The 24,948-nt window shown below is 39.6% G+C and overlaps 1 protein-coding gene across 1 annotated transcript in view; it reads right to left on the minus strand.

The window, feature by feature from the left end:
• The window catches only part of ABCC4 (ATP binding cassette subfamily C member 4), a 192,892-nt gene that overhangs the window by 138,204 nt on the left and 29,740 nt on the right, over positions 1-24,948 (minus strand). The window contains exons 10-16 of the mRNA XM_026656707.2: positions 20,886-20,990; positions 14,393-14,482; positions 13,554-13,745; positions 10,860-10,954; positions 10,647-10,733; positions 6,079-6,175; positions 4,662-4,877 (exon numbers count right to left, since the gene is read on the minus strand). Of these exons, the coding sequence (XP_026512492.1) occupies positions 4,662-4,877; positions 6,079-6,175; positions 10,647-10,733; positions 10,860-10,954; positions 13,554-13,745; positions 14,393-14,482; positions 20,886-20,990 (882 nt within the window). The remainder of the gene's footprint in view (positions 1-4,661; positions 4,878-6,078; positions 6,176-10,646; positions 10,734-10,859; positions 10,955-13,553; positions 13,746-14,392; positions 14,483-20,885; positions 20,991-24,948) is intronic.

Below are 24,948 nucleotides of genomic sequence, written 5' to 3' on the forward strand. Positions count from 1 at the left end.
GAACGGGGAAAAAGAAAAGTTAATTATAGAGCACACTGAAAGAGCAAAGAGAAGGAGGAAGAGAGAGACACAGACATGAAAAAAGCAGTAAATGAACAAAAAAGGAAGAAACGAGAAAATCTGCTGAGAGTATAAACAATTTTTTGTAATTGTATTATCAATATACAGAAAGATTGGTGTTAACATAATACAGTGAAATACACAATGTTTCATTTAGCTGTCCAGGGATATGATTGTGTAGGAACAGGGGGAATGACAGACCCCCCATTGTGGATGGGAGAGGAGCAGAGGAACTCAGTATACACACACCTAGGAGAGAACAATAATCTGTTTTGGGTTTGTATGTTACTTCTGGCACTTTGCATGGTTTGGGCTGTGACGCTGGCAACCAGGTGCCAACTCTTGCCAAAGCTTTAGGCCTCAGCTGAGCACTGACAAATTCATTGCTGGAAACCAGTCTGTTTCACCTGCGTGTTAGTATGGTTAAGATGGGTACTGAACTTATAACAATATGTTTAGTGTTTAGACTTTATGAAATGCTTGTAAGTGAGATTAATGCATGCAGCAACTTACAATATCTTTATTAAATGCTATAAGGTAATATTTAAGTTTTTGCTTTGTAACTGTAAAAACTGTTTGCTCTGAAACTCTGAACCTGTCAGGGGGGGGGATCATCTCCTCCTCATCAAGAAGGGCTATCATAACTAAATGAGCCACTGTGGGACATCACAATACAAAGACTTTGTTAATTGCCTTTCATAGCCATGAAGAGGCTACTTGCAAAAGGGCTCATCCCATCAGCTTTTGAATTCTGGGAGAAGGAAATAAAAATAGTCGACAAGAAAATTTTTCATCTCTCTTTTGCTTTTTGGACTTTTACAGAGCTACGAAAGAGAAGCAGATACCCCCAGGGTCAACCCTAAAAGACATTCATAGTTGATAGATTACACTGGTCTACAATTTTTGAGAAGTCGTCTGCTTCAGAGATAAAATGTGCTATTTATTATGTATTTTGATGTGCTGAATTCAAATATGACAATTAAAACAACTGATTGGCTACTGTTTCTAAGATATTTAAGTTTTTACATTTTATATCTATGTATATTGTGTCGATAGTAGAGTTTTAATCATAAATTGTAAACCTAGGTCTTTTCATGTGTTTATGGTTGCTTTACATGATAATATTTCACCTGTCCTGTTTATGTAACACTTTAAAAATCAGCAAAAGGGTTATATAAATAAAATTTATTACAAAACAAAAGGCAAAAAACTATTCTGTACATAGTTTAGTCCTATTCAGTGTCTACTCGGCGCTTCTTGGCTTGTCTCTTGTATTCATTAAATGGAGCATCTCTTGTCACTGTCCAGCAATAGTCTGCAAGCATTGATGGGCTCCATTTGCCCTGATAGCGTTTCTCCATTGTTCCAATGTCCTGGTGAAATCGCTCGCCGTGCTCGTCGCTCACTGCTCCGCAGTTCGGTGGAAAAAAATGTAGATATGAGTGCAAAAAAATGTATTTTTAGTGACATGTTGCAACCAAGGCTTTTGTATGCCTTGAGGAGGTTTTCCACCAACAACCTGTAGTTGTCTGCCTTGTTGTTTCCGAGAAAATTTATTGCCACTAACTGGAAGGCTTTCCATGACGTCTTTTCCTTGCCACGCAGTGCATGGTTAAATGCATCATCTCAAAGAAGTTCACGAATCTGAGGACCAACAAAGACACCTTCCTTTATCTTAGCTTCACTTAACCTTGGAAATTTTCCATGGAGGTACTTGAAAGCTGCTTGTGTTTTGTCAATGGTCTTGACAGAGTTCTTCATCAGACCCAGCTTGATGTGTAAGGGTGGTAACAAAATCTTCCTTGATTCAACAAGTGGTGGATGCTGAACACTTTTCCTCCCAGGCTCCAATGACTGTCGGAGTGGCCAATCTTTCTTGATGTAGTGGGAATCTCTTGCACGACTATCCCATTCGCAGAGAAAACAGCAGTACTTTGTGTATCCAGTCTGCAGACCAAGCAAGAGAGCAACAACCTTCAAATCGCCACAAAGCTGCCACTGATGTTGGTCATAGTTTATGCACCTCAAAAGTTGTTTCATGTTGTCATAGGTTACCTTCATATGGACTGCATGACCAACTGGAATTGATGGCAAAACATTGCCATTATGCAGTAAAACAGCTTTAAGACTCGTCTTCGATGAATCAATGAACAGTCTCCACTCATCTGGATCGTGAACGATGTTGAGGGCTGCCATCACACCATCGATGTTGTTGCAGGCTACAAGATCACCTTCCATGAAGAAGAATGGGACAAGATCCTTTTGATGGTCACGGAACATGGAAACCCTAACATCACCTGCCAGGAGATTCCACTGCTGTAGTCTGGAGCCCAACAGCTCTGCCTTACTCTTGGGTAGTTCCAAATCCCTGACAAGGTCATTCAGTTCACCTTGTGTTATGAGGTGTGGTTCAGAGGAGGAGGATGGGAGAAAATGTGGATCCTGTGACATTGATGGTTCAGGACCAGAAGTTTCATCCTCTTCCTCATCTGACTCAAGTGAGAATGATTCTGGTGCATCAGGAACTGGCAGTCCTTTTCCGTGGGGTACTGGGCGTATAGCTGATGGAATGTTTGGATAATGCACAATCCACTTTTTCTTCTTTGACACACCTTTCCCAACTGGAGGCACCATGCAGAAGTAACAATTGCTGGTATGATCTATTGGCTCTCTCCAAATCATTGGCACAGCAAAAGGCATAGATTTCCTTTTCCTGTTCAACCACTAGCGAAGATTTGTTGCACAAGTGTTGCAGCATATGTGTGGGGCCCACCTCTTGTCCTGATCTCCAATTTTGCAGCCAAAATAAAGGTGATAGGCTTTCTTAACCATAATGGTTATACTGCGCTTGTGTGATGCAAAAGTCACTTCACCACAAACATAGCAGAAGTTATCTGCACTGTTCACACAAGTACGAGGCATCTCTGCTCACTTTGGCTAAACAGAAATGTGTCCCTTTGCAAAATCAAACACTGACAAATAGGAGAGCACGACACTGTATGATTTCTAGAGCTGATATAGGGCAATTTGTTCAGCAAAGTGATGTAAGCTTCGTTATGATTGCATCATCCATGACTTCTAGGAATAACATGATGCAATTCATATCATGTATGATGCAATACCAGCTTCAGATTGCATCATTCATTGTTTTGCCTGAAAAGCAAGTACTGTCCAAACCCAGTCATAGATTTATTCATAGATCCAGTCAAAGATGTATTTTAGTCATTTCTGGTTTAAATTGAGATCCCTTCCCTTTATAACTCACTTATCCTCCGCCATTCCCAAGTCAAGGGTCCAGAGGCGTAGCGAGCACCCTCCGTACCCTCCGACCGGAGGGGGCCCCGCAAGGAAGGGGGCCCCTAAAAGTGGCAAAATAAATACCGCATTCCAGTTTCTGCATTGTAAGGGGCCCCGCCCGGACATATGTTCGGAGGGGGCCACCGTTCGAAGGGGGCCACGTTCTTTGTTGCTACGGCCCTGCAAGGGTCGTATATACTGACCCAATAGCATATCTTGAAAACTAGAGCCAATCAACAATTTTAAGCATCATTTTCGTTCTCAGTGACCCAGAATTAGTAAAGTTTGACTACATTTATTTCAGAAGCATTTTGGCTGTAGAGCAGTGTTACTACAGTTCTGTCACCTTTTGGAAACCTGCTTTTACCTTGTAATAATTCTCTCATTTCTTTTTCCTAGTTAATAAATCCTTAGTTAGTTTACTATAGGATTGGCTACAAGCGTTATCTTTGGTGTGAGATCTAAGGTATAAATTGACCTAGGGTAAGTAACTGGTCTCTTGGGACTGGAAGCAACTTGCATATGTTGTGATCTTTGGTGTACTGCAACCAACTATCAGTAAGTCCAGCTAGCCTGGGTGGCCAGACAGCTTGGAATGCCCAAGGGGATATCTGTGACTCCACGGTAAGTTGTTATAGTGAATTAGGAGTTCATATTTGTTACTGGGTTGGTGAAATCTAATTATAGAATTCACAACCAGTTTGGGGGTCTCTGCCCTGCTTCTTGACAGTCTGCACTGAGGTTGGCACTCAGATAGCATGACATGGGCACATTTGATGAAAATATTGAGCCCACTGGCTTTAGTACCAGCTGGTGGGGAGTGAGTTTAAACAAATATAACTAATCACTGACAAATTACAGTAAAATATCAAGTTTTGTTGGCCTAAAATTATTATTCTGAACAGTCTTAAAATATAGAAAACAAAATGCAAAGAAGAACCCTTGCCCCTCCTTTTTATTTATTTATTTTTATATGTATGTACATATTCTCTTTTTTAGAGAAGACTAAATAATGGTATTTATATGCACAGGGATGGAGAGCACATAGCCCTTATGTATACACATATTTACAGTCCATCTCTCTGGCTCAGGGGGTTAGAGCAATGGTCTGAGAATGCAAGGGTCACAGATTCAGTTCCATGTGTGCCAGGGAAGCTGTCTCGGATTCAGAATCTCCTCACTGGTGACTTGTCTTCCGGCTTCAGTGGTCATCTCTCCTCAATGTTAGCCTACCTTATCATAAGAATATCACAGTTTGAAAAAAATTAACAAGTAATATGTTAATTCATATTTTATGTACTCACAGGTGGCTGTTCTACTGCTCCATCTTTCTGTGACTGCACCAAGGAATCTTGTGACCAGACAGAGGACTGTGAAAAGGTACGGTTCCTTGCTGACTTCATAGTGGAGATTCCAGGAATTGGTGACTGTTCAACCTCTTCATTTTTTTTCAAAAGGGAAGCAAAATCGATTCCAGAACTCAGGAACTCTGAATAGGTCCCTTTCCCCACCATTTTACCCTACAGCAAAATATTTTTTAAAATGCTGTTCACATTGTGTGTGCATATTCTGTACAGGGTGAATTTAACAATCTGTTGCATACATCTTCATTACTGGAGCCCCATGGCTTTTGACACATGTACTGTCTGTAAATAAAAGCTCAAGAGATTTCTTAGAAACCCTCACCTCATAACACTGAAAGTTTAAATCCCTCCAATTATCTGTTCTTTTTCTGTAGCAAGGCATTACAGGCAAGTTCATTACCTCCCCAAACCAGCCCCTTCATGCCAGGTGAACGGGTCAGAGTGCTATAAAGGGACCCAGATCTGGACGGGGGAGGATTCCTTCATTGCAGGACCTGCAGAAGGTAGCCTTACAGCTTAGAGGTAGGCTTCCGTATCATAAACAGGGTCTCTTAGCTTATGTGATATGCCAGGGGTTGTGGAGCCCCCCAGAATTGGGAGGTCTTAAAGCCACCTTAGCCCTCTACTCCCCATGCTCTTAGAGGAGCCACACAGAATTTCACCCCATGTGTTCCAGCCTAAAAAACCCCACCGCAATCCAATCTTTTGCACCTATGCCAGAGATTACTGTATCTTCAAGGTGATCTGACAAGGAAAAAGATGAGTGTTGTGGCCTTTTTTTTTTTTTTTTTTTTTGCAACTTTATGAAGTATAATGAAGGCCTAAAGGGTCCTGCTTCTCCCAATCTTAAAAAATAGGGGGACGATCCTGCATATATATTTTTTTTTAATCTTGAGTAAGCTCTGCTTTTGCTGGAAGACTAGTTGGTCTCAGATACATATGGCCTTTTCTCAACCTTTAATTAAAAGGGAACTGAGGTGCAGAGTCTAATAAATACAGTTTCTCCTGCTCTTCCCGCTGCCCCACCTATTTATTAAGGCACTAAAATAAATCTTAACAATGAACAAAGTTTTAAATACTCAATAAAAATCACTTCCCTACAAGCAGAATATACAATATGATAATATGCCAGTTCAAATTTTTCAGGCAAGGTATTCTAAGAAAACTCTTCTCAGCTTCTGGTGTTAATAACAGATACACTTAACAAATGTCTTTAGGAGACATAATACACATTTATAAACGGTAATGATATTTTATAGAAAATCACTTTTCCTAACTCTTCACATTTTTATCTTCAGAATATGAATGAGTAGCAGCAACAGCTGAGTTTTAAAAGCTAGCCAGTGATATCAGTTACCTCTTTTAAAATCAAAATCTGGTTTACAGCATGGAGGTACTGCAACTGATGAGTCACTAAAATAGAGACCTTTTGGTGCAAGGCCTGATAAATACACCTGCAAACAGAAGGAAAGAAACTGACAGCACATTAATGTTCTAAAACATTTTTGTACATTACAGAAATATTTATAAAACCACATATATTAATTACTTTGTCTTCAAAGAAGAAAAATACCACCACAGGACAAGCAGACACCCAAAATAATGTACTTGTCAAAATTATGTTAACTTGGCATGTCTCTAATACACTGAACACCGCACTATGGGAATCTCTTATTTAAATACTGTATGCTTACAAAGTAGGTGAAATAAACCAAACTGTGAATGAAAATTTCTGATTTTAGAGAAAAGAGATTACTAAGGAAATCTTATAATTTTGCATTAAGCCTATTATTAATACATGTACATGTCTTAAAGTAAACAGGGCTATGAGCAGAACAGACCTATTTAATCAAAACGAAATTCACAGAAGTGAATGAAGTTAGGCAACATATTGTAGCGTAGACAATTATCCAAAAACAAGGGCAACATTCAACTTCTGTGAGCTAAATTTCCAAAAGTTTGTGGAGTATGTAATTAATGCCAACAGGAGGAGTGAACATTATTATTATTGGCCTGGACCATATTGACTCCAATATGTGTATAGCGGAGGATCCTTCAAGCATAGCTCACCCTCTTCCATCCCAACTTCACAGAAAGGAGGCTCACCTGTCTCTGTGGTATCATCCCCGTCTCATGCCCCAGATGGAGGGGTGACCAGGCCATATTTCAGTGTGTGGCATTGCGACCTCACAAGGGCACACTGCTCACTAGCATTCTTAGATGTTGAAACTGAGAAATATTGCCCTGAAAATTTTGTGAATAGTAAGGTATGTGCTTTTAAAAGGTTTCCTAGCCTACGCACAGACAGCAGGATCAAACGGCTGATTTATTTAAAGTAGAATCGCCTTTATTGAAATCAATGTATTAATGGCCCCAGTTCCATCTAGATTACATTAGAAAGTCTCATTTTGTAAAGGGATGGAGGTGCTCCAAGTTACCAAATAAAAATTAATAAAGAAAAAAAAAGTAAGAGGGAGCATGATAAAAAAAAAAAAAAAAAAGGTTGAGAACCCTGGTCTAACCTGTTCTTAAAAACCTCCAACAACAGGAAGTCTAGTTAGATCCTTTGGAATCCTATTCCAGTGGTTAACTATCCTTACAGTTAGCAAGTTTTTCCTAATATCTAATCTCTCTCTCTCTCTTGTTGCAGATTTAGGGCTTGTCTACACAAACAGATTGCAGCAAGATGGGATGTGAATCTACCATGCTCTAGCCTGCTGTGGTTTACCTGTCCACGTGCACCCTGCAGATGCACATTAACAGTTCGTCACAGTGCTTTGATCCAGCCCTCTTTGAAAGGGACTAACTCAAAGCGTATTATCAAACCGTTAATGTGCATCAGAAGAACACACATGGACAGTTAGACTGTGGCAGGCTACTAAGGGGTAGATTCACACCCCACCTTCATGCAATCTCATTGTTCATGTAGACAAGCCCTAAACTGATTACTTTTTGTCCTATCTTTAGTGGACATGAAGAACAATTGATCACTGTCCTCTTTATAACAGCCCTTAGATTTTCTTCCCAGGGAACCTAACCTACCAGTTCTTTGTTAAAGTCTGCTTTTTTTAAATCCTTTGTTCTGCTGCTCTCACTCATTCCTTTCCTTAAAATCATATATCATTTCATGTTCACTTTAATCCAAATTGCTTTCCCCCTTCAGATGCGCAATTAATTCCTCCACATTAGTCAGAAGCAAGTCTAAAACATGGAATTTCCCTCCAAAATTACACTATTCTGAAGTGCAGATTTGGCAATAATCAAGTCTTGCACAATTGACATGTTTAAGGTCCAATATTTCACAAACTCGCCAAGCTAGGAACAGGAGCTTTGTCCCATTGGAAAAGAAGATTCTCAGATTTCCCTGGAAATGATACTTGCTTCTACCCCTGGAAGGACTCAGGATAATAATATCACTACAAATCTTAGACTCTAATTTTATAAATACATGATTTTAGTCATTTTGGAAGTTTTTCAAAGGGACACCAACTTCAAAGACACAACATTTCGGTCTAAATTTTTTTTACCTGCTATTGTTCCAAGTAGCACGTAAGATTACTACTATAACTGAAAGATTAGAGTGGGAAAAAGTATCTCAATTTGTTTATTCCTTTCACTCTTTCCTCTCCATAGTATCAGTTAAGTTTAGTCAATTTCAAAAATGACTTATTTAAATTGGTCAGAGTTATTACATTTATTAGATATAACTTTGTTCTCTCCCTCCAAGTCCTATACACTTGCACTCGTGATAAGTAAGGCTGTGCCAACATTGCCCTGCACTTTGGACTATAGAGTCTGAATAGCAGCATGCAACAAAGAGCTGCATTTGTAACTCTCCTATGTGGACACTGATGGCATGAACTAAAAGGTTCCTCATTCTCACTAATGTAATCCTGTTTGAAGACTATTTTTAGTTTTATTTTTTCACCTCTGCAAAAAAACAACAACCCTGAGATAGACAGATAGATATGTACACATTTTAAATTGTGTTTTTTTCCCCTGAGTGTTCTCTTTTTCCCACCTTATGCACATGCTTAACTGTACTCCTGTCAGTCCTATTGATTTCAATGGAAATACGGTTGTGAAGTTAAGCACATGCACAAATGTTTGCAGGATCAGGGCCTTTGTTATTGATTTATATTTGGTTGGTTCATTCACTCTTATTTTCTTCTCTTTTTCCTGTCAAGTTTTAAGGGTTTGGGGAGTAAGACCCTCAAAGTATTTCTGCAAATTTCAGTGAACTTTATTTAAACTTACGTTTTCAGAAACTAAGTAACAAAGTCTTTTACAAATGCAGATCAAAATTCTCTACAACTTACTAAAGAACAAAATATGTGGTATACCGTGAGGAGATGCTGAATGCACATAAACTTCTATGATGCCATTTCTCCTTTCACACTTATTTTGCTACATATATTCCCATTTCATGAGATGCTTCAGCATGCACTGTACTAGTGGTGTAGTTGAACTACAAGGAAGAGAACTAGCATAATCTGACCACCAAGCTCTCCACAAATCACAACTTTACAGAATATTGTAGAGTTGTACTTGGGTTTGGGTTGGCCAGATATATGCAATTTTTTTATTTAGCATTAATATATTGAAATCTGTACTGGTAAAATCAAAAGGAAGAGCAGGTTAGAGTGGGTGAAATAACATGTTCATTTAAAGTTCTCATTAAAAAGTCCTCCACTTCTCTCATCCCATCCATTGCTCTTTGCTCTGCTGTTCACACAGTTGCTGTCAGGACTCAAAAGTGCTGTCTTTGAAACATTCCACAGCCCGATATTCTACAAATACAAAAGATCTTGCTCAAAGTTCAGTTCTATCTAGCATGGTTGGGAACCAGCAGACTTTAAAGCATATACCAAAATTTGTTACTCATTTCAGCTAGCTGTTGAACGCCAATAAAATGTAGACCTTTCCCAATTCTACAGCTGTTAGGGAGATATCAGAAGAAAACTTCTGCTTTCATAGAGGTATCCCTGAAGACCATGGATGGAAAAAAATGGTTACTAACCTTTTTGTAACTGTAGTTCTTCGAGATGTGTTGCACATGTCCATTCCAACATAGCTGTGTGTGCGCCCCAAACACAGTCACCAGAAATGATTCCCTCAGTGTACCCGTTGGGTCGGCTCTGGTGCAGCGCACTCTTAGTACCAGTATAAAGGGCCTGGCCAACCCTGCGCCCCCTCAGTTCCTTCTTTCCAGCCAACTCTGGTGTAGAGAGGTAGGAGAGCGGGTCTTGGAATGGACATGTGCAACACATCTTGAACAACAACAGTTACAGAAAGGTTAGTAAACATTTTTTTTTCTTTGAGTGATTCCACATGTCCATTCCACTGTAGGTGACTCCCAAGCAGTTGTATAGGAGGTGGGATCAGAGTTCATGGACATGGTGACTGTAAAACAGCTTGACCGAAACTGGCATAATCCTAGCCTGTTGTGTAATGGCATAATGAGTAGAAAACGTATGCACAGACGACCAAGAAGCCATTCTGTAAATGTCCTGAATAGGCACCTGAGCCAGGAATGCTGATGATGAAGATGCTTGCACTCTTGTGGAGCGGGCAGTCAGGATAACTGGTGGCGGAACACCCACCTGATCATAACACGTGAGAATGCATGATGTGATCCATGATGAAAGTCTCTGAGCAGAGACAGGGAGACCTTTCACCCTTTCAGCGATCACTATGAAGAGTTGGATGGATCTACAGAATGGTATGGTACCGACACAGGGGGGAAGAGCGAGTACCTCCCTTCCTGTTGAGGTAGAACACGGCTGCAGTGTTGCCTATAAGCACCTTCCCGAAATATGAGGCAAGACTTAAAATTGTCTCTAAAAACAATATTTTTCTAAATTTCTCCATTTGGAATCAGTAAATCTAAATTAAAATTCAAAGAAAAACAAAATGGTAACATACTTTTCAAACAAGTGTCTGCTAACTTCTGCATCTACTGCACTCAGTGGATCATCCAAGAGGTAGATGTCTGCATCTTGATACACTGCTCTACAACATTTAAAGAAATGTTAGTCAAGTCAGTGCCAAATACATTCTTATAGTTAACTTGCTTCTATTAGTCACTAGTGTCTATGATAGTTACCAACAGATATTACGAGAAAAAACAAATTTTACCTGGCAAGATTTACACGGGCTTTCTGACCGCCACTCAATGTAGCTCCACGATCTCCTATCACAGTTAGGTCACCATCTTCGAACAAATCCATGTCCTGTGAATATAGAGAACATATAGTGGTAAAAATTCTTTATAAAAGGAATATCTCCTACATCTGAATCAAAATTACTTTCCCGAAGTATTTAGTAGTTATTTAATTATTTTACCAAGATACTGAAGCTATTTTCTTTCATCAGTGTATTAAAAAAGAGGGTATCAGATATACAAGATAAGATATTTGAATAATATAACATGACTGACCTCCAAACAAGAAGCAGAAGGAGTGGAAGTGGGACAGAAAAAAAATTGGGCCATAAGTTGCCTAGTTCTATTGCTGGGGGGTGTATGGTTACTTTCAATGCCATATAGATAGCTTGCAGCGGATCTATGGCCCCATACACCTACTTGCTGGGCTCAGACTACCCCTTAAGTACACTAATCAGTATAAAATTTAATAAGCAATTAGTCTATATTATAGACTACTGATATTAATATTTTGAAATAAAAAAATTTTGAACCCCAAAATCATTAAAACTGAAAGGTATCTACTACTCATATGAAGTAATTACTTTCCATCAACACTTTCCCTAAGAAGTACACTAGTTTAATTATTCTGATGACATATACTAAGAGTACAGTACACCATATAGCAGAGGTGGGCAAACTACGGCCCACGGGCCACATCCGGCCCGCAGGACCCTTCTGCCCGGCCCCTGAGCTCCTGGCCCGGGAGGCCAGCCAGCCCTCGACCCCATCCCTGCTGTTCCCCCTCCCCCGCAGCCTCAGCTCACTGCGCCGCAGGCGCAATGCTCTGGGCGGCGAGGCTGTGAGCTCTTGCCGAGCAGCACAGCTGCAGAGCCCGGGCCTGACCCAGTGCTCTGTTCTGCGCGGTGGCGTGGCTGGCTCCAGCTGGGCGGCGCGTCAACCTGACCCGGTGCTCTGGGCGAAGCAACTATAACACCACCAGCCACCGTTGCTCCAGGCAGCGTGGTAAGGGGGCAGGGAGCAGGGGGGGTTGGATAGAGGGCAGGGGAGTCTGGGGTGGTGGTCAGGGGGTGGGGGTGTGGATAGGGGTCAGGGCGGTCAGAGAGCAGAAAACAGGGGGGTTGAATGGGGGCAGGGGTCCTGGGGGGGCAGTCAGGAATGAGAGGAGGGGTTGGATGGGGCGGCGGGGGGCAGTCAGGAGCAGGGGTTCTGGGGTCAGTCAGGAAGAAGGGGTGGTTGGATGGGGCAGGGGTCCGGGGGGGCAGTCAGTAATGAGAGGAGCGGTTGAATGGGGTGACAGGGGGTAGTCAGGGGCGGGGGTTCCAGGGGCTGTCAGGGGACAGGGAACAGGGGGGGTTGGATGGGGCAGGAGTCCCGGGGGGGGGCCCATCAGGGGGCGAGAAGCAGGAGGGGTCGGATAGGGGCCTGGGCCGGGCCACACCTGGCTGTTTAGGGAGAGACAGTCTCTGCTAACCGGCCCTCCATACAATTCTGGAAACCCGATGCGGCCCTCAGGCCAAAAAGTTTGCCCACCCCTGCTATATAGCATTGCTGTATAATTTTATAGATATATTCTACTTCATTTCCTTCCTGAATAAAGCAGAGGTCTTATGCTGGTTCATGTAACATGTTCAATAAGTTCACACATTTTAATGCTCCATAAGTCTGAGGAAAAACTCTAAAAAAGCAGATCTGCCAAAAGAAGAAAAGTCAGTTTTAAGCTTCAGGCACTTCAAAATGTTAATTTTTCAGAAATATGGTTTGTGCTCTGTATAAACTCACAAAACTTGAATTTTAGACAACAGTGAACTATAACAGCAGGAGAGATTAAGGAAGTTCTATCTACAGTGTGTAAAAACAACCTTGCAAAAAAGATTTTCCATCACAGTAACAGTCTACTTTTCACCTGTATTACTGCTGATAGGAATATCATAACATGCTGCAGGATATGCAGCATAATAATACCCTTCAGCTTCCAAGCAAAATGTCTATTTCTTGACAAATAGGCTAAACCCTCTTCTGTATCACACATCACAAATTCTTTCTATACATACATACATACATACATACATAGACGGAGACACACACACACACACACACCTTTCAAAAACATTTTCCCACAAGGCTACAAGGGCTCACCAGGTTCTCCAGTCTATAGTGTTAAGGAGCTATGACTATCACTTTGCAATATGCATATTGTACATCTTAAAGGGAGTATAGCATTGTGTAACGGTTATTTGCAAAACAAAAGTGGCAAGTGGCATCAGTTATGAATGTTTGTGTTTCTACCTTGTTAACTCATTTAAGCAGTTAACTCCTCTAAGCAATTGTATCTACTATAAAAACATGGCTAAAACTCATTATGAAACAAAATATTTCGAACTACTGTAGCTTTTTCCTGTCAAATTTGTCCTAGCTTCTCAGAAAATCAATCTCCTTCTAGTGAATTTATTATGAATTACAAGAATTTGCTCTTATACCTAGATCTCACAAAACTACTATGTACGGTGTTAAATTATAGGGTTCATCTATATCACAAGTAAATTGGTAACTAATTCTATAGATTACACACCACAACAGATACTAGCTATCATAGCAATAACATTAAAGTGAAAAACAGAGTTGGCTGCTGCTAAAACAGAATCAACATTCAAAAGAAAATCACTTACTTTTTTAAGAGCACAAACTTTTAGAACTTTTTCATACTTTTCTTTCTCATATTCTCTACCAAATAGTATATTACTTCTCACGGTGCCAGGAAATACCCATGGCTGTTGAGAAACATAGGCTATTCTTCCTCTAACATCCATCAAACCTTTATCTTTAGGCAGTTCGCCGAGGACAGCACTTAAGAGAGATGACTGCAAGAGAGTTTATTGTTTGGTTGGTAGTTTAAAAAAAAGTTGTTAAACTCAGTTTTTGAACACTATAAAGAAAATGCAGAAAAGAAATGATAGATGCCCCCATTACAGATTCAGAAACTAATTTTCCATTTTAATATGTAAAAAAAACTTAGGTGTGTTAGAAAATTTTATCCAAAGTGACTTCAGAACTTCAGTCCCATTGAGAGTCAATGAGACGTAAGCTCCAAAGTCACCTAATTCTCAATGGGACTGAAATTTGAAGTCACCTAGGTACTTTTGAAAATGTCATCTTTTAACTTAGTTGGTTATATCATTTTTACTTAGTTGGTTATATCATTTTTAAAATACATTGCCATTGTTATTGTATTAAAAGCTTCATTTTGTAAATTGTAAATAATGGGACAAAACGTAAAAGAATTCTAAAACCAACACACTATGAAGCATGGGGGAGGGGGGGGTCTTAATTTTGAACCTCGAACCATAATCTTCACAGTAAGTGGCATTTCCCTAACTGCTCTGTATTCCAGCATGCACATCTAAATGTATTCTACAACACAACATAAGAAATTCATAAAACTTGAATGCATATGTCCAATAGAACTGTAGGAAAACAATGCAAAACAGAGCAACACATGATGACTTACTTTCCCAGCTCCTACAGGGCCAATCACAGCCAATAATTCACCTGGTCTGACAGTAAAAGAAAGTTGCTGAAGGGTTGGGATTTCCAAACGCTATGAATTTATGAAGGGAAAAACAAGTTAATTTTTCTCAATACTGAAAAATATATCAAAAATGTCTTTTAAAAAGTGGAATAGTGTACATAAACTAGCAGATAAATCTACACACTTAATAAACATGAAACTGTTAAAATAGATATTTATTTATTTCTAGTTCAGTTTATTTCTTCAGTTGATACAGAGCATTTGTCCACATGCTTTGCATCTCTCCTTCCAACCTTTAATTGTAACATTTCAATTTCTAGCAAAAATGGAAATTCATTTCTTTTCTAAATTGTAAACTCCTTATGGCCATGATCCATCGTTTTAACGATAATAATTAATCCCCACAAGGTGGCAGCAACAGGACATTTTTATAGGTTGATTTCTCAATCCGGTATAAACAGTCTAGGATCTCGGCTGGTGTTTACTTCAACAGAGCGATGCCAGTTTACACCAGCTGGGGACCTGGAACCTATATGTTTATTTATTTAAGAAGTGATTCAGTAGAAATACATTATAACAGCTATAATGACCCATTTGTCAGTGTTTACCAGTTAGGTAGTGACCATATAAAACTCTAAGAGCACACGGCCACCCACCCCCCCACCCACACAATATTCTTGGTATAATTTAGGCCTAAACCTTTAAAACATCTCTGATGGCAGGAGACATTCCGTGTCTCACAGAAAAGTTTTAACTTGGGTAAAAGCTAAAATATTTCCATCACTGTATACATATATGGAAAGTGGAATGAGAGCCTATGGTACTGGTGAAATTCCAGAGAAATCTGCATACTTTTAAATTACCTACATATTATATTTAGGGTTTATATGCAATCATTTCCTATATATAATATATTGTGACAGACCCAGACCAGTTGGATGCAGGAGTCTGGTAGAAGGCAAATATACTGGCCACTGGATGAATAGTTTTCTGTTCCATGAGTGACCAGAGCAGGGGTTGCTCTAGAGCAATCAGAAACCTGCTAGAACCAATGAAGACAGGCAAGCTAATTAAGACACCTGGCCCCAATTAAGAACTTACTAGAATCAATTATGGCAGGCATGCTAATCAGGACACCTGGTTTAAAGAGGACCTCCCATCAGTTAATAGGGGGCACGCAAGGAGTGAGAAGGTGTGCTGCTGGAGGACTGACTACAAGCATTATCAGGCTTCAGGAGGAAGGTCCTGCGGTGAAAATAAAGAAGGTGCTGGGGGGAGGCCATGGAGAAGTAGCCCAGGAAGTTTCAGCTGTCACACAGCTGATACAGGAAACACTGTAGACAGCTGCTATCCACAGGGCCCTGGGCTGGAACCCGGTGTAGAGGGCGGGCCCGGGTTCCCCCCAACCCCCTGATCCCTATCTGACACAGGAGGCGTTGACCTGGGACACTCCAGATGGGAAGGTCTAATTTGGAAAGGGATCTGGCCTGTTCCTGACCCACTAGGTAGGACAACAGAGACTGTGGAGATTGTTCTCCATTTCCCCCATGCTGGCCAGTGATGAGGTTAGCTGAGTGAACGGAAGGTTTGAGCCTCTAGCAAAAGCCGCTAAACTGCCGTGAACCTCTGAGGTGAGCAAATCTGCCACCAAGGCAGAGGAGGAACTTTGTCACAATAATAAAGGGAAAAAGCTTGGATAGGAGTATCTCCTGGGCAAGATAATTCTGAATTGAATTGACAATCTAAGTAATTAAATACCTTATTTAAATTTCTCAATTTTAACTTTAGAGTTGTTCGGTTGAACTGCCATAGACAGTTTCATAATTGAACTGGTATATAAATTTAATGGGCATACTAATAAGGATCCATAGCTCCATGCTGGTACCAAAGTAACCTGCTCCAAATAATACAGAACTAGGATAAAGTATGCATGTGGAACAAGAGTGTTATAAAACCTTGAATTAATTGGTTTTGCTTATCTTTGGATAAATTATAACATTCCATGTTGAGTTGTTCTTTTAAAAGATTGTAAATACTACAAACAAACCATCTTTATTTTGCTTTCTCTGATTTCTTATTTGCTTTATGTCGACTAACAAAATTTATAAAGCCACAATAATTCCCCAGCTGTACTTCAGCTAAGAAACAAAGATCCAAAGAACCATGAGAAACTCAGTAAGGTAACTGGTTAAGTAAAATTATTTAACCAACATGTTTTAAATTCATCAATACATAGATTCCAAGTCCAGAAGGGACCATTGTGATAATCTAATCTTACCTCCTGTATAACACAGGCCATACAATTTCCCCAAATTAATTCCTAGAATATATCTTTTAGAAAAACATTCCATCTTGTTTTTAAAACTCTCAGTGATGGAGAATCCAGCACGACCCTGGGTAAGTTGGTTCCACTGGTTAGTTACCCACACTGCCAAACATTTACCTTATTTCAAGCCTGAATTTGTTTACCTTAAACTTCCAGTGATCAGATTGTTTTATACCTTTCTCTGCTAGATCAAAGAGCCCATTATCAAATATCTGTTCCTCATGTAAACAGATGCAAACTGCTCAATCACTATAAAACAGGTTTTCTAATCCCTTCATCATTCTCGTGGCTCTGAACCTTCTCCAATTTATCATATCTTTCTTGAATTGTGGACACCAGAACTGAACACCATATTCCAGAAGCAGTCACACCAGTGCCAAATACAGAGGTAAAATAAACACTCCACTCCAAAGCCAGTTTCCCTTGTTTATGATCCAAGCATTGCATTAGCTCTTTTGGCCACAGCATGGCACTGGAAGCTCATGTGCAGCTGACAGTCTCCTATGACTTCCAAATCTTCTGCAGAGTCACTCCTTCCAGGAGAGAATCCCCCAGCTTATAAGTATGGCCTACATTCTTTGTTCCTAGACGTATACCTTTACATTTAGCCATACTAATACACACATTGTTTGCTTGACCACAGCTTAGCAAGAGATCCAGACCTCTCTGTACCAGTGACCTGTCCTCTTGATTATTTACCAGTAACTCCCCCAATTTTTGTGTCATCTGCAAACTTTATCAGTGATTTTATGTTTTCTTCCAGATCATTAATAAAAATATTAAATAGCATAGGCCAAGAACTGATCCCTGTGGGATGCCACCTGAAACACATCCATTCAGTGATGAGTCCCTTTTTACAAATATATTTTGAGACCTGTCAGATAGCCAGCCTATTAATCCATTTAATGTGTGCCATGTTAATTCTATATTGTTCTAGGCTTTTTAATCAAAATGTCATGGGGTACCAAGTCAAATGCCTTTCAGCAGCCAAAGCATATTACATTAATACTACTACCTTTATCAAACTTTATATATTGATGAAATTACAAGTGTTTTATAACTTATCTTTCTCCATGATCTTTTCAGCAAAACTCCCCTAATAAGTTTTTAGTAATGTTACAAAATAGTTTAAGACAACTTTGTTCCAGATGAGTACTCTCACCTCCTTATTCTAATTAAAAATTAAAATAAAAACTGTAACTTGAGATTAATTTTAGCCAGCATATTAAAACTAATTCCAGTCATCATATTGGTTGGGCTTGAATGCTGTGCAACTCGCCTGAAAATGTGACAAAATTGTTTTACAAGAATATTTTGTAATCTTTTCCTGTGAATTATCAATGGTGGCACAAGTGTTGGTGAAAAAACCATCATCTGGGGAATACATTTCCCTTTCTATTAGAATATGGCTACCACACACAAAAAAAACTCACATGCATTATGAATCTCACATCAGGTAATAAACAGTATAATTTGTGTACTTAATACCCTAACTGTGATACAGGGCATGAGCAGGAGGCAGAGGAAATTGGTGCCATTTGGATAGTACACACTTAAGATCACGGTCCTGGTTGTTCAGAATAGTACCAGCTTGTAAAACACGGATCAAGCTTGACAAATAATGTGTTGAGAGCTATAAGCCCTCTTTGATGCTTGGCAGAGCCAAACTGTATTTTAACTTCTAAAAAATGCCAGGACACAAAATAAATAAATAAATAACAGGGCCAAATCCCCCCTATTACTAATCCCCACCATCAGGAGTGTACAGTGCTTAAGAATGTATAACAATTGATATTTTGATCTTCCCTAGATTTCACACACACATGCACACAATACTTACAATATTTGTAACATGTTATTAGTGTCATTAAATAATCAACATGATTTCAACAGATGGTGTGTTGAAATACTCTACTTACTGAAAAAATTATTTAAAAAAGTGTTTCCACTAACAAAAACAATATGTATTACTTATTAAGTGCCAACAGTGTGATTGGCACTGTACAGGACACAAATTAAAAAGACACACATGAAAGCTATTTCCTATCACTAGGTGGTTAATTTAACTGGCAAAAAAAAAAAAAAAGAATAAAATCTTTCCTTGTCTGTACATTGTCCAAAACTGGTGATTCATCATTGTACAATATGGGAAAAGTTACAGCAAAAAATGCAGAAGTTAATTTTAGTTCTAATAAAAAAGGAAGTTCAAGCCAGACATTCTTTTTAATAAACACTGTTTATTAGAAAAAATGTAAAATCATTATTATTAATAGTTGAAAGGCTATAAAGATAGCCAATCACACACACAAAAAGAGCTAAATGTGTATACATTTATGGAAGAGTCTTGCTCAGCAGTCATCAGACCAGGGTGAAAGAGCCCACAACTATGTAAAACCCTGGAGGTCACTTTTTTTTCCTCCCACAGAAATCATGTGACAAATCAGAAGTCAGTGACAAAACTTACAGACATACAACTCACAGTAAACTAAATAGAGAAGGGGTTGTCTTAATATATAATTTGGCCCTAGTGTGTGACACAGATAGCACTGACCAGAACAATGCAGAGTTCAGGCAAATGTTAATATATAAGATTCACCCCATAGAGTTCTGGCAATGCACCTCAGTCTTGACCCCCCGTCAGAATCCTGGACCTCTCTCAAGACAAACTAGGAAAAGACATATGGGAATAGTATTTTGTTACACTGCATCCAATCCAAAGCCCACAGAATTAAGTGGCAGGCTCTGTATGTGAGGGGGTGGTAATTCTTTTGATGTCAGCGGGCTTTGGATCAGGCCCATTATAAGAAATGTGAAGACTTTTCATCAAAAAACAACAAAGAAAAGCTGAAAATGTCTGTGACAGCGCAGAAGGAGATGGCAGAGACAGCATCATGCTACATTGTAATCTGTCATCAAATCACAAATGGCCAGTATGGACAAAAAGATATAAAACAAAATGCTAAATCACACTGTGAAGCCATGTTCAAGCAAAACAGATTTCTGACACAGATTTGAAAGTTCCATCTATTTCTTTAAAGCCCATTAGTAACAAAAGCTTGTATACCTGCTCACATCAAAAATATCGTTAAACTGATTTTACTGAATAAAGACATCAACTAGGGACTAATGTTTACCTGCACAACTGAAATACTTTGTTTTTATATATGGTAATTTAACTTCTTTGGTGGGGGGGCGGCGGGAGTGAAGTCAGACTGGGAGAGGCACGCGGCATATCTTAGAGATAATATTAAATTTATATACAATATAATTTTTAGAACTTCAAGATTCCTTATAACTACAGATAGAAGTCACTGTGCACTGCCGGATGCAATCCGTAAGAGAAACTATGAAAGTTTCAAAATGCACAATAGATTGTTGTTTGACACAGCATTACTAGTTTTAAAGTGAAAAAGGTACCTTAGCATCTTGTTTTTAAAAACCCAAATAGTCCATGTAATAGATTTATCACCTATGTAATACCTTTTTTAAACACTACTTTTGAGTTTATGAAGCTTTTTAGTCCTTTTTACATAAAAAGTAATCTATAAATGAAAACTAGGGCTGCCATTTTAATTAAAAGAACATAATGCTTCAAGTTCGCCATGGTGAGCTCCTACTCTCAACCCCAATATGCATGGCAGTGCGTCATGCTGTTTCTAGACCAATGACTGATCTGCAGTCAGTTGTTCTGAATCAGATGAAAGACTAAAACCTGATAATGTACAATAAAAAGGTGACCGGAAAGGAGCATTATACTCCATTTTACGTTTTGTGTCCTTGACTAGCAACAAATCAGCAGAGTTAGGGTTCAGAGTATCACAGTGACAGCAGAATGCTATTCAGCCAAGCTGAGAGAAATTGTCACATAGAACAGTAGCTTCTTATGTAACTGGTTTTAACATTTAGAGAGAGCTGTATTTTATAATTAATCTAATTTGATAGTGTTTCCATAGCTATTCTTTAGTTTTGACTTCACCCGCTAAATGGTTTCACACATATGTAAGAAGTTATATATGAAGTCTGTGTATTGAATGTATTGTACAATATACCACTACCTTATTTAGATTCAAAATACTTGCAGCACCAAATTCAATAGGGTTTAAAAAAAAAACCTATATCCATGGGGTTTTGCAGAGGGAGCTTTACCTTATCCCAATAACAAGTCAAGTCTTGAACATGAAGTAGGACATTTTCGTTGCTATTCTCCAATTGCAGATTGAACTGTGAAACCTCATCAAGTATTAGAAAGTTCTGTAGTAAAAGAAAAAACAGGGATTGCTTAACAGGACACAGAAAAGTGAATTAAAAATAAAAGTGTTTCTGGGTATACAGTACAAAAATGCAAATAATCTGTGACAAAACTACTCTGACCTAGGAATTATGTTTCCAAAGCAACGTACAAAGACTTCAAACGGTATCCCATAATTAACCAACCATATCTGTGCATTTACCTATTGTTCCAACAGCAATACTATCCAAAAGTGTACATTTCATGGAATAAAAATACTTCCAATGAGGTTTCAGGAAATTTTTTGTTAAGAACTCGTATGAGAAAGTTGGTACCATAAGCTGAACTTCAAAGTCAGCTGAATTTTTGCTTTGAAATTTTGACAATATAACAATATGCACTCTTTCTGCCCCATCTAGCACCTTTCCCCACCTGTCAGTAGTTTTGACTATCTTTACTCATCACAGAATTTGACAGGTTTCCACACCCCTTTCTGGGATATTGCACTAATGAGCACCCATTTGACACATCATCCCCCCCTTTTGTCACAAGCCCAGGCTTTCTAATTCAGTGGCTCTCAACCTTTTTGGGCTCAAGACCCATTTGTAAATGTTTATGGCCTGTCGCAATCCAGTAAATAGTCTGGGAGTGGAGGCCCTGGGGTGCTTTTGGGCATGTCCTGTCCCCAAGGGGGGGTGGTTGGGGTCTGCCCAGCACTCACCCCACAATGGCGGCTTCTGCGGCTCCTGTGCTGTGGAGCTGTCTGGCTTGGCTCTCTCCGGGGTTGCTGTGCCACTCAGGTTTGCCCCCCTCCCACACTGACTGAACCACATGTGTGTGAGTGAAGTTGTGGAATTGCAATACGACTCACTCAAATTTGGCCTACCCGCACTCCTGTCATCACGACAGCTGGGCCAAACCTGAGTGGTGGACCCAGAGGTTGCAGTGCCTGGACCAGGGAGGCAAGCCCAGCCAGCCCCATGGGACAGGAGCCACTGGAGCTCTTTTGAAACATTCTGGAGACCCAATTTTGGGTCCCGACCTAGGGAGTGAGAAACCTTGTTCTAACTGAATGTATGCTTAGAGTGGTCTATCTATAAAATAATACAGAATTGGGCTTGAATGTATACTTAACTGTTTTGGGAAGTAGGGCAGGGAAGGGTGCTTATGAGTGGTGTTCTGTGTTTGCATGTTGTATGTTTTGCTAAAAAAAATTTTTTTAATATTTATCCATCCTTCAAAAATTTCACTAAAATGAAGAGCCCTCCAATACGGCTAAAGACAATACGTGCTAATTTCCAACAAATATTAAAAGGTTGTGAAGAAATATCTTCATTTGTGTAAATGGAATAAAAGAAATTGGAGTGCAGGTTAGGCATGTATTCCCATTATGGTCTATCAGCCTTTTTTAAAAGACAAATGCTAAAGAAATTGTGTGAAAGAGAGGAAATTTTATTCGTGTTCCAGAATTAAAAAACAAATAAGGTTAATTGCTAAATTTACACAGGTTTTGTAAAGAGTTTGATAAAATTCTTTTTGCATATTCATTTTCCTTTTTTTGTTTGGTTGTTTTTTTGTTTTATCCCCTTTAGTTTATATATTAATATGATACAGTGAATAATCCCATAAAAAGCTGTGGGGTTAGAAAAACCTTCAGACTAGATCAGGAAAATGCAATGCAACTTGATATTCTATGATGTGTGTAGGCTTGGCTTGACATGAGTGAGGCCTCATTTCTTGGGAGACAGGATTAGGGAGGAAAACGGATCAGCAGGCTGGAAACAGAATGTCTATACTAGCTAAAATAAGGGGAAACACCCAGGGAATCATTTACCATGGGCAAGATAAGCCTGGAACGTAGGATGATGTAAATAGTAAATTGTGCATGGACAGAATGTGCTGTTCAGGGATTGGCTCCTACAAAGTGACCAAGCCAATCCCAGAACATGTGATGCAATGTGTGTGTGTGTGTGTGTGTGTGTATAAAAAAAGGAAGAGGTTTACTGTGTAACGCCTTATATGCATCTCCTATGCTTGTGTCTGTTCAACTCCGTGTAGCTTTTCTGTATGCCAGACACAGGAACCCGAGTGACAAACTGGAGTCAGACTGGATTCTTGGGGAACTGAGTGGAAGATGTCTCAGGGGAATCCCAACAATGAGATTCTGCAAAAAGCCCACTCGTTAAAGAATACCTTCTGATAGGCTAGGCCAATGAGGTAGGATTTGTTGCAAGCGCTCAGAACAGGGGTTTCTGCCACATGCCTCATGATATGTCTGGGGGAGAGGGGCAAGTTTTTCACTTCTCTCTGCCTTTTTTCCTCTGTACTTTTTTAAAACTTTCTTGGTTACCTCTGAAAAGAGGCTGTAGAACAATTGTACCCTGCACAATGTAACTAACTCTACAGTTATATTTTGTCTCTTTGTCACTAATACTTTGCAACCTTTGTGCAATTTTATTTTTTTAGAAATGTACTAACTGCATATAAAGATATTTCTCTCTAAAAATGCATGTTAGCATGTAACTATGTATTAACACTGTATTCTGTCAATCCTAAAATTTTTGTAAAATATTTAATTACTTTATTTAGAAATGTATTGTGTTAAAATTATTTCTCTCTAAAAATTGTGTGTGCATATATGTATTAACACTTCTCCTTTCTGGGTCATTAAGTCTTTGCATAATCGTTTAATGACTACTTAGAAATATAGTAAGTGCATATAAAAATATGTTCCTCTAAAAAGGCATGATTTTACACACCTACTTTATTCCTCTGTTAGTAAGCCTTTCTACAACTACTTAGTAGATTTTATTTAGAAAGTACTCAATCCATAAAATACTTTTAGGTAAAAATGTGTTAACGCTTCTTTATTCATCTGTCATTAAGACTTTGTACACCAGTTTATTACGAGACTTACTTTAGAATTGTATTACCTGCATGAAAGCATATTTTCTGCTAAAAATGCATGATTTTATATAATAATCCTTTATTCCTCTAACATTAAGGCTTTGATGACTATTTAGAAATGTACTAAATGCATAAAAATATTTTCCTTTAAAAATAAGAAATGTGTGTGTGAGTGTATATTGTGACAAAGTTCCTCCTCTGCCTTGGTGGGTTCTGTGCTTTCTGACGGATTTACTCGCCTCAGAGGTTTTCGGCAGTCCTCAGTTTGACTCCTTTTGTTAGTGGCACAAACCTGCCGTTCACTCGGCTAACCTCATCACTGGCCAGCATGGGGAAAAGAGGAGAACAATCCCCCGCAGTCTCTGCTGGCCCACTTAATGGGTTGGGGGACAGGCCAGAGAACTTCCCCTCTGGTGGGACCCACAGTCCAGATCAACTCCTCTTACATCAAATAGGGAGTTGGGGATATGGGGGGAACCCAGGCTCACCCTCTACTTCGGGTTTCAGCCCAAGGCCCTGTGGATTGCAGCTGTCTTTAGTGTCTCCTGTAACAGCTGCATGACAGCTACAACTCCCTGGGCTACTTCCCCATGGCCTCCTCCCAACACCTTCTTTGTCCTCACCACCAGACCTTCCTCCTGATGTCTGATAATGCTTGTACTTCTCAATCCTCCAGCAATACGCCTACTCACTCTCAACTTCTTGCACGCCACTTGCTCCCAGCTCCTCGCACATCCTTCACTGACTGCACTGAAGTCCTTTTTAACCAGGTACCCTGATTAGCCTGACTGTCCTAATGGATTCTAGCAGCTTCTTAATTGGCTCCAGGTGCCCTAATTAGCCTGCCTGCCTTAATTGGTTCCAGCAAGTTCCTGATTGTTCTGGAACCGCCTCTGTTACCTTACCCAGGGAAAAGGAACCTGCTTAATCTGAGGCTAATATATCTGCCTTCCATATCACTCTCCTGTAGCCATCTGGCCTGACCCTGTCACAGTGTGTGTGTGTGTGTGTGTGTGTACACACACACACACACACACACACACACACACACACACACACACACACACACACACA

Source organism: Terrapene carolina, unplaced genomic scaffold (assembly GCF_002925995.2).
Source record: "Terrapene carolina triunguis isolate 2854851 unplaced genomic scaffold, T_m_triunguis-2.0 Scaffold21, whole genome shotgun sequence".
In the NCBI taxonomy this organism is placed as follows: Eukaryota; Metazoa; Chordata; order Testudines; family Emydidae; genus Terrapene; species Terrapene triunguis.